Here is a 10860-nt window from a genome sequence, read left to right on the forward strand (position 1 = left end):
ATCGTCGTCCTTCCATCTATCACCTTAGTGTTGTGTGGAAGAAAGATTTACGACAAAAGAGCTTTTAATCACTATAGCTTCAAAAGCAAAGTTTAGCAACTTATTTGTTGTTATTAACTTGGCTAAACTTTGAGAAGCTAAAGAAAGCATATTCGATCCCGCACTAACATAACTTTATTATCTCTGGAAAATATCGAATATTCCGAACTATTGTTCGAGGAAGCTTTCTATATCCAAAACTTCAAAGAGCACAACTCAAAGAGGCTAGCCACCCACATATCATTTATCTCGGCTTTATCAAGTTGTGCAAGAAGTTAAAGAAAGGATATTTTACAATCTCCGAGATCTCTCATTATATCTCAAAACGGAGTTTTGTAAACCAAGTATTCTTTGATCAACATTTTGAATCAAAAGAAAAGAATACTTGTGTAGCCTTAAGCATATTTTGCTTAAAAGAAAAGGCTTGATTAATTACTCCCAACTCAACTATACTTGGAGTAATTAAACGTATACTTGATCTTATATTATAGATCCAAAGAAAGTATACTATACTTGACTATAATATTTCTAACTTAAATATTATTGTCATCTCCGAACTAGTACAGTAACATACTAGTTCAAAACTCATCTTTTATAACTTGTTTGTTTCGTAGATATTGTGTTCTAACTTTTGCAGTGAGGTGAAGTGAAGTGTGGTGATTCTTGTTCTAAGACCCAAGTCCTAGACGCACTAACGGGGAGTTAGTCGTCTTCACACCGTGAAGAAAAGAAAAGACCCAAGATCTAAGATCTAAGATCCAAGACCCGCAAAAGCTTAGGAATACAAAGACTACACCAAGGTTCTACACCGACTTTGAAGAAGTAACGGGAAGTTACGTTCTAAGATAAGTCAAGTAGAGGTTTTACATTTATTCTGAGGTTGTAACGGGTAGTTACGAACCAAGATAAATATTTGTAAGTTTAGATTGTAAAGGCTTCTCCGCCGGCTATAAGGAGTACATCTTTCTTATAGTGAAAAATCTCGAGTCCGGAGAGGAGCTCGGGGACTGGACTAGGGGTGAGAGAATCTATTAGAGGTTGCTCCATCGCGAACCAGGATAAAATCGACCGTGTGATATTTGCTTTTTACTTCCGCACATATAATTGCTAAACAGCACGGTAAAAATATTTAAAACTCGGAAAATATTTTTAAAAGGCAATTATAATTTTTAAATTGGACATTAAGCTATTCAACCCCCCTTCTAGCTTAATTTACGCCTTATTCAGGACCTAACAATTGGTATCAGAGCAGTGCTGCTTAACGTGTTTGTCAAGTGATTTTCAGATCTACAGGTACAACAAGCAGTGATCCTAAATGGCGTATTTAAATACCATTGGCTGCGGTGAAGGTCTATCTAGCTCTCGACCACCTCTATTTGATGGCACCAACTTTGCAACATGGAAAACGAGATTCCGCATCTATGCTCGATCTCAAGGCGTCAAAGTTTGGATGGCTATAGAGGATGGCATTATCATTCCAACCAAAATTATTGATGATGTTATCTTCGAGAAGAAAGTGAGTGAATATACTCACGAATAAGAAGATAGAATGAACATCGCTGCGAAAGCTGAAATGGTTCTCACAAGTGCACTTGCTGAAAAAGAATGCAAGCGTGTGAACAATTGCAAGTCTGCACAAGAAATGTGGAACAAACTTGTGGTCACCTACGAAGGAACCACCGATATTAAAGATTCTCGAATGGATACTCTAATCATGGAGTACGAGAACTTTAAACTCCAAGAAGGAGAAAATATCATTGACATGGAAACGAGATTCACTCGTATTGTCGATGAGCTTGCTCAACTCGGGAAGAACTACACGCAAAATGAAAAGAATCGGCGAGTTCTTAAATCTCTTCCTCCGAGTTGGAAAGTCAAAGTTACAACAATCAAAGAGATGCACAATCTCAATGATTATCACATCGACAACCTTTTCGGAAATCTTCGTGCTTACGAGGAAGACAATGTTCCGGATATCGTCGTTCCGAAAGTGGAAGAAAAGAAGAAAAATATTGCACTCAAGGCCATATTAATCGATGATGATGACAACGACGAAGAGCTGAACGAGGAACTCAAAAATCTTGATGAAGGCGAAATCGTTTTATTAACAAGACAACTTCGTCGTGTGCTTCAAAGCAAAGCTCAAAGAAATGGAAAAGGCTTCCTAAAATCAAACAATCAACAAAGAGTTTTCAACTCTAATGGGAGGCCAAATTACTCTCAAAATTACGCTCCTAACTACAAGAGTAATTTTCCTACTTCGGGCTACAACAAAGGCAAAGGAATTCAAAATTCAAATTCGAATTCCTACAACAATGCAAACAACAACAACATCAACAACAATAACTACACTCCTCCTAAGCCTAAAGAGCATGTTCAAGAGGAGACACAAGATGTTTGTTTCGAATGCAAACAACCGGGTCACTACAAGAGAGAATGTCCAAAGCTAGCCAAAGGACGTGTTCTCGTAGCAGAAAATGGTTGGGATCTAAGTGAGGATGAAGAAGCCTCCGAAGCAAGCAAAGAAATGGTTAATCTATGCTTAATGGCTTCGGATGAAGCATCTACTTCTACGGAAGATTCCACTACGAACCAAGAGGTGTGCCTTGCTGCTAAAACAGACATGTGGTACCTTGATAGTGGTTGTTCGAGGCATATGACTAGAAACAAGTCACTCTTAAACAACATTAACAAGGTTGCTGCTGGAGATGTCACATTTGGAGATAGTAGCAAAGATCGCATCATTGGAATTGGGGACATTGGAAATGATCGAGTCAAAATATCAAATGTCCAACTAGTCACCGGGCTGAAATACAATCTTCTTTCAATCAGTCAACTTTGTGACAACGAATACAAAGTGATCTTCTATCCTACTCACTGTTCTATCTTGAACAAGGATGGAAAGTTGGTTCTTACTTGCCCTCGCAACAAAAATGTCTATACATGTGACATGGGCAAAATCAAGAATGTGTGCCTAATCACTACAAATGATGATCCATGGCTTTGGCATCGAAGATTGGGGCATGCAAACATGAAGCTAATCAAGAATCTTTCCGCAAAAGATCACGTTCGAGGGATACCAAAGCTAAACTATCAAAAAGGTCACATCTGTGATGCTTGTGAGATAGGAAAGCAAATTCAAGCGTCTCTGTTAGGTCCCGATACGATTGTAGAAGGGGGGGTTGAATACAATCGTCACAAAATTCGCGCGGAATAAATATGATTTGGATATAACTGGATAATCAGATTTTAATTAATTAAATAAACAAGGTTCAAGTAAAAAGTTATTTAAACTTGAAAGTCGTTATTAAATTAATATGGTTCAGTTTTAAAGTGCACTAGTTCATAGAATAAATTTGACAGGAAGTATTCTAACTTAGCGGTATAAAACAACCGAATGATCAAAGCACAGAAAACTGTGGATTTAACGAATAGCAAGTTTAGCACAACTTGAAAGCTTTTCAATACTTTGAACAATTGGAAATGAAGAAGTGAAGCCATATTTATAGGCAAATCACTTGGATCTAGGTATGACATTGAAAGGAATGACTTTCTAGCTTAGGAATGACTTAATAAAGCAAAGCCATGCCAAACACTAAGAAGGAATGACATTAAAACACAAAGTCATGCTGAAACAAGGAAAGGAATGTGTTAGATATAATTGATGATTACTAATGTTCTCAAGGTTTGTTTTAGAACAGGAATCATCAGAGTTTAAACTGGAAGCTGATCAGAGTTTAGTAAAGTCTGACAGAGTTTGATAAAGTCTGATCAGAGTTTACATAGTCAAGACTCGACAGAGTTTACACGTGGAAAGAGCTCAGAAGCGGATATACTTCAAGGAAGGATAGAAGCTGAGGAGTGATTTGCTGACTATGGAAACTAAACAGAAAACTGGAGCAATCTTTGATTGATAGATTTATTAGCTGATTTATAGGATATCGAATCAGAGATTGATTTTGTAACTGTGTCTATATAAACACAGATTAGGGTTACTCTATATGAGTTGAGTTATCAAGTATATTGTTAAGAACCCTAGCAGCTCTTGGTGATAGAATATAAATCACTGAGAGAGTTTTTGTAACCATCGAGTTTTGTGAATATAAGAGTTTACTGCTTTCGATCTCTTATATTGTCATACTGTATTACATATTGTGATCACTATATTATTATATATAGTGAATTAATAGGACCTAACAAGTGGTATCAGAGCCAGCTCTGTTAAGATTACTACAGTGAGATCTTAAACACAATTATGTCTGAAAAATCACAAGCTTCATCCTTTAGAGTCCCAACCCTTAAGGCATCTGAATATCCAGTCTGGAAAGAAAGAATGATCATATTCTTAGACTCTGTTGATCCAGAATACCTTGACCGGATTTATGATGGACCACATATGCCCACCAAGCTCTCTGTTGGGATTGCAGATGAACCTCAAAAGATGGTTCCAAAAGAAAAGAAAGATTATACTCCAGAGGACATCTCATCTATCAGTAAAGATGCAAAGGTGAAGCATCTGTTGCATAGTGCCCTTGATAATGCAATGTCTAATAGGGTGATTGGGTGCAAAACTGCTAAACAAATCTGGGATGCTCTGGAAACCAGATGTCAAGGAACTCAGGCCATTAAGAAAAACAGAAAAACAATCCTTACACAGGAGTATGAGCACTTTGACTCAAAATCTGGTGAGTCCCTGACAGATCTGTATGACAGATTTGTCAAACTGCTGAATGACTTATCTCTGGTGGACAAGGAATATGATCTTGAAGACTCAAACCTCAAATTCCTTCTAGCTCTTCCTGATAAATGGGATTTGAAAGTCACTACAATAAGAGACAATCTTGATCTTGGAGAAATGTCTCTTGATGATGTTTATGGAAGACTGAAGACTCATGAACTTGAGATGGAACAGAGGAGCAAACGACATGGAGGAAAATCAAAGTCTGTTGCTCTGAAAGTTCAAGAGGAAGCTGCTAAGAGCAAGGGAAAAGCTCATGTCACAAAGTCTGACATTGAGACATCAAACTCTGATGACTCAAACTCTGATGTTCCCTCAGACTCTGAAGAAAGTGATGATGAGATGATGCAGTTAGCAGCATTGATGGTGAAGAGCTTCAAGAAGTTGGCCTACAAAAAGTTCAACAAAGGCAAAAGTTTTTCAAGGAAAGACAGAAACTCTGACAGAGTTTATGACAAGAAAAACTTTAAGAAGAATGAGGGCAAAGAAGGAAAAGCTGGAAAAGCTGACAAGTATACCTGTTTCAACTGTGGTGAAAAGGGACACTTTGCATCTGAATGCAAGAAAGCCAAGAAGGAAAAAGAAAAAGCCTTTATCACCAAGAAAGGAAACTGGACAGATACATCTGATTCAGAAGAAGAAGTCAATTATGCTCTAATGGCAAACACTGACAACAACACTGAATCTCCTGCTAAGGTACCTCACTCTACTCTTGCCTTTGATACTGAAGATATAACTGAGTTAAGATTGTTTCTTAAAACTTTACATATCAGTTTTAGAGATCAGACCTTAGAGAATGAAAGATTAAAATCTGAAACTCTGAGTGTAAAGAAAAGGAATGATTTTCTAGAAAAAGAATTAGTTCAAATGTTGGAAGTTCAAAAAGAAAGAGATGATGCTGTCATTGTCAAAGATGAATTATCAAAGAGGTATGCATCTCTTCAATCAGAACTTGCCAAGGAAAGAGAGATCATTAAAACATGGACTAATTCAGGCAAAACTACTCAGGATATCTTAGGTAGTGGAAACTGGAAGAAGGGACTAGGTTACACTGATAACTCAGAAGCTGAGTCATCAAAAACAGAGTTTATTAAAACTCAAAAACCTAAGGTTAAACCTGTTAAATTTGTTGTTGAATCCTCTAAGCCTAAACAATGTAGACCAAAATCAGAGATTAACAACAATTTAAAATCTGAAAAGCCCAAACAGGTTAACATAGGACTGATGACTCAGAAACAGCTTAAACATAAGCTTAAAGAGGTAAAGTCTGATGACAGAAACAAGGAGCCTAGGAAAAATAGAAATGGCAAAATTGGCATAGACAAGAGTAATAACTACATGCCTGTTCCAAATGCACCTAGGAAGACATGCCATAACTGTGGTAATACTAATCATCTTGCTAATTTTTGCAGGAAGAACAAGGACATTAACTCTTTACCTACAAAGTCTGGAGTTAGAAAAAGTAGTATTAGATATAAACCACAAGATCCTTGTTTTCATTGTGGTAGTTTATGGCATTCTATTTATACTTGCAAAGAATATCATAGTTTGTATTATGATTATTATCAATTGAAACCTTCTTTAAAGGTTAATAAAAACTCTGCAAGTACAAACTCTGTTTCCAGTACAAACTCTGTTGCAAAGTCTGTTAGCTCAAACTCTGATAATAATACCGCTGCAAAAGCTAACAAACTTAATAAGGCCAAGGGATCCAAGCAAGTCTGGGTCCTTAAAACTAACAACTAGTGGTCTTTATGATTGCAGGGCAACAGGAAGAATATCCTAGTCTTGGACAGTGGATGTTCAGGACACATGACTGGAAATAAGACCCTGCTGTCAGAGTTTGTGGAGAAGGCTGGCCCAAGTGTTTCTTATGGAGATGGCAACATAGGAAGGACTCTGGGATATGGCAAAATCAATCTTGGAAATGTCATCATATCAAATGTAGCTCTTGTTCAAGGGCTGAAACACAATTTACTCTCTGTCAGTCAGATCTGTGACAGAGGATATCATGTTGATTTCTATGAAGAACACAGTGAGATAGTAAGCAAGTCAACAGGCAAAGTGGCAGTAACTGCTCACAGACATGGGAATATTTATGAAATCCACTTGCCTACAAACTCTGAAGAAAAAGCAATTTGCTTGTCTACAAGGATCTCTGCAGAAGAAAGTTGGAAATGGCACAAGAAGCTTTCACATCTAAATTTCAATTCCATAAATGAGCTTATAAAGAAAAAGCTTGTGAGAGGACTCCCTGAATCACTACTGACATCTGATGGATTGTGTGATTCATGTCAAAAAGCCAAGCAGAGAAAGACATCTTTCAAGAGTAAGACTGAATTCTCAATAAACAAACCATATCATCTTCTACATGTTGATCTCTTTGGACCAGTCAATGTACCATCCATTGCAAGGAAGAAATATGCTCTTGTCATTGTTGATGAGTATACTAGATACACTTGGGTATATTTTCTTCACTCTAAAGATGAAACAGCCTTGCATCTGATGGATCATGTGACACAACTGGATCATGGATCTGAAGACAAAGTGAAAATCATTAGAAGTGATAATGGAACTGAATTTAGAAATTCAACAATGGAAGAGTTCTGCAAAGAAAGAGGTGTAGTGCAACAGTTCTCTGCACCTGGTACACCACAGCAAAATGGTGTAGTTGAAAGGAAAAACAGAACTCTTATAGAAGCTGCCAGAACTATGCTTGATGAGGCTAAATTGCCCACTTATTTCTGGGCAGAAGCTGTTCAAACAGCTTGTTTCACTCAAAATGCAACCTTGATTAATAAGCTTGGCAAAACCCCATATGAGATGGTGAAGAAAAAGAAGCCAAATCTGAAGTATTTTCATATATTTGGGTGCAAATGCTTTGTATTGAAGACTCATCCAGAACAGCTTACCAAGTTTGATTTAAAAGCTGATGAAGGTATTTTTGTAGGTTATCCTCTGATAACAAAGGCCTTCAGAGTCTATAATCTGAGAACCAAGGTCATCATGGAATCCATACATGTGTCATTTGATGACAAAAGAATTATGGGCTTAGCTGATATGGATGATCATGAAGAACTGCATTTTGAAAATGAAGAAATATTCTCTGATTCAACAAACTCTGATGAACAGTCAAACTCTGACTGTGAACAAAATACAGCAAACTCTAGTAAAAATTCACAAGTTCATGATGATGAAGCAATTGCTGAGGGGGAGCATCAGAATGTTCCAGACTCTACCCAAGCCTCATCAGAGAATGCTGACTTAAACTCATCAGAGAATACTGATTCAAACTCTGATAGCACAGACTTAGGGGGAGCTACAGAGAATGATCAACAGAATCAGGAGAGCATGGATCAAGGGGGAGGATCCAATGATGAAAATGGTCAGCTTCCACATGCTAGGAAGTGGACAAAATCTCACACACCTGATCTAATAATTGGCAATCCAGAAGCAGGTGTGCAAACAAGGACAGCTACAGCAAATGAATGTTTACATCATTGCTTTCTGTCACAAACAGAACCCAAAAAGGTGGAGGAAGCTCTTCAAGATCCTGATTGGATTCAAGCAATGCAAGAAGAGTTAAATGAATTTGAAAGAAATAAAGTCTGGACCCTAGTACCAAGACCTAAAGACAGATCCATAGTTGGTGCAAAATGGGTGTTTAGAAACAAAACTGACAGTGAGGGTGTCATTACAAGGAATAAAGCAAGGCTTGTGGCAAAAGGGTATTCACAACAGGAAGGTATTGATTATGATGAGACATTTGCTCCAGTTGCAAGATTGGAGGCAATTAGAATCTTTCTGGCCTATGCTGCACACAAGAAATTCAAAGTATTTCAGATGGATGTCAAAAGTGCTTTTCTAAATGGGAAACTGGATGAAGAGGTATATGTTGAACAACCTCCAGGTTTTGTGGATCCAAAACATCCAGACTATGTCTACAGGTTGGACAAAGCACTTTATGGACTAAAGCAGGCTCCAAGGGCATGGTATGAAACTCTAGCTCAATTTCTTCTTGAAAGTGGATTTACTAGAGGTACCATAGATAAAACTCTGTTTTATTTGAATCATGGCAATGATCTGCTTTTAGTTCAAATCTATGTTGATGACATTATTTTTGGCTCCACTAATGCTAAACTCTGTCAAAGATTTGCCAAGCTCATGCAGTCTAGGTACCAAATGAGCATGATGGGGGAACTCAGTTATTTTCTGGGTTTACAAGTTGAACAGACTGAAGATGGGATTTTTATAAATCAAGCCAAGTATACCAGAAATCTTTTAAAGAAATTTGGTATGCAAGACAGTTCTGCTGCAACTACTCCTATGGCAACAGCAACAAAACTAGACAAAGATACTGGTGCATCAGTGGATATCACAAACTATAGAGGAATGATTGGATCATTGCTTTATCTGACTGCAAGTAGACCAGACATTATGTATGCCACATGTCTATGTGCAAGATTTCAGGCAGATCCAAGAGAACCTCATCTGATTGCAGTAAAGAGGATATTCAGATATCTCAAGGGAACCACATCATTGGGACTATGGTACCCTAGAGAATCAGATTTTAGTCTTATTGGATACTCTGATGCAGATTTTGCAGGTTGCAAAATTGACAGGAAAAGCACAAGTGGGAGTTGTCAATTTCTGGGTGGAAGACTAGTTTCTTGGTACAGTAAGAAGCAGAAGTCCATCTCAACATCAACAGCAGAATCAGAGTATATTGCTGCAGGCAGCTGTTGTGCTCAAATTCTTTGGATGAAGAATCAACTGTTGGACTATGGGTTATCCTTCTCTAAAATTCCTATTTATTGTGATAACCAAAGTGCTATTGCTATGACAGGAAATCCAGTTCAACATTCTCTGACAAAGCACATCAGTATAAGATATCATTTTATAAGGGAGCATGTGGAGGAAGGAACCATTGAACTTCACTTTGTTCCTACTGAACAGCAGCTAGCAGACATTTTCACCAAGCCATTAAGTGAAGCAACTTTTACCAGGCTGGTGAATGAGCTAGGAATGATATCAGGAACTGAGTAAACATATTGGTTAGATCTTTAAAATTTAACTTGTCAAATTTACCATATGTATTACTCACACATCTGCCATGATATACTCTGATTGATAAAATCTGATGACATTCTCTGATAATATACTCTGTTTGCTTTACTCTGATAACATTCTCTGATAATATACTCTGTTTGCTTTACTCTGATAACATTCTCTGATAATATTCTCTGATGCTTATACAACTCTGAATCTTGATAAGTGATCTCATTTTTATCTTCTCTGAGACAAAACACCTATGAAGATACCATGAAGCATGTTCTGAATGAGTAATCATGAATCTCAGCTAAGTTCCTTAATCCTAATCTCAATTTTGTGCTACACTAGTTCACACTATGCATGCTGATATCATTGAGACTCTACTACTTCACATATCTTAATTATAAGTGAGACTGATTAATTTAAATTTTCTCTCATATACTAGACAGTGATTATAAACTCTGATGTTTTTATTACCTGAGACAAAACCCCCTGAAAAATAAGCATGGTACTCCTTTAAGATCTTAGATGTTAATATGACAGTGACTGGGAAGAACCAAACATTTGCTGGTATTAAGTAATTGCTAAGATTTTATAATCTATGGTGACCAGTCACAATCTCTGATTACTGGAGAAATACTAATGCAATAGTATATTTAAAGGTCGTGCCTCACTCACACTGAGAAGCGTCCTGATGAAAAAAAAAAAAAAAAAAAAAAAGATTATCTTCAGAGTATGTCCTAGTCTAAGTTTTGAGAGTTTGAATAAATTATTCAAAGTCTACCTTATAATTACGAAATTGTGAAATTTTATATTCTCTGATTTAACATGACCACACACATTTCACAAGCACATTATTGAGCTATGGATTTCAGAACAAACTCTGATTTATTGATGAATATTCTGAAAATTATGTCTTTATTCTGAGGTTCGCAGAAATTTATTTTCTTTGTCTTAAATCTCAGAGTTTAAAAATTCGAGAGATTTGATCTTGATTTTTTTTTCAAATATTCAGAGAATGTGAAGAGAAT

General features: G+C 36.9%; 1 protein-coding gene across 1 annotated transcript; it reads left to right on the top strand.

The window, feature by feature from the left end:
- The first annotated feature begins 1588 nt into the window (after nucleotides 1-1588).
- LOC135149491 (uncharacterized) lies at nucleotides 1589-3256 on the top strand. Its single transcript, XM_064085218.1, has one exon. It carries the CDS (start codon nucleotides 1589-1591, stop codon nucleotides 3254-3256), a length of 1668 nt encoding a protein of 555 aa, XP_063941288.1.
- Nucleotides 3257-10860: the final 7604 nt, after the last annotated feature.

Source organism: Daucus carota, chromosome 9, assembly GCF_001625215.2.
Source record: "Daucus carota subsp. sativus chromosome 9, DH1 v3.0, whole genome shotgun sequence".
Taxonomy (NCBI): domain Eukaryota; kingdom Viridiplantae; phylum Streptophyta; class Magnoliopsida; order Apiales; family Apiaceae; genus Daucus; species Daucus carota.

Coding starts and splice junctions, on each gene's coding strand:
- LOC135149491 (XM_064085218.1), top strand. CDS start 1,589: ATGAACATCGCTGCGAAAGCTGAAATGGTTCTCACAAGTGCACTTGCT.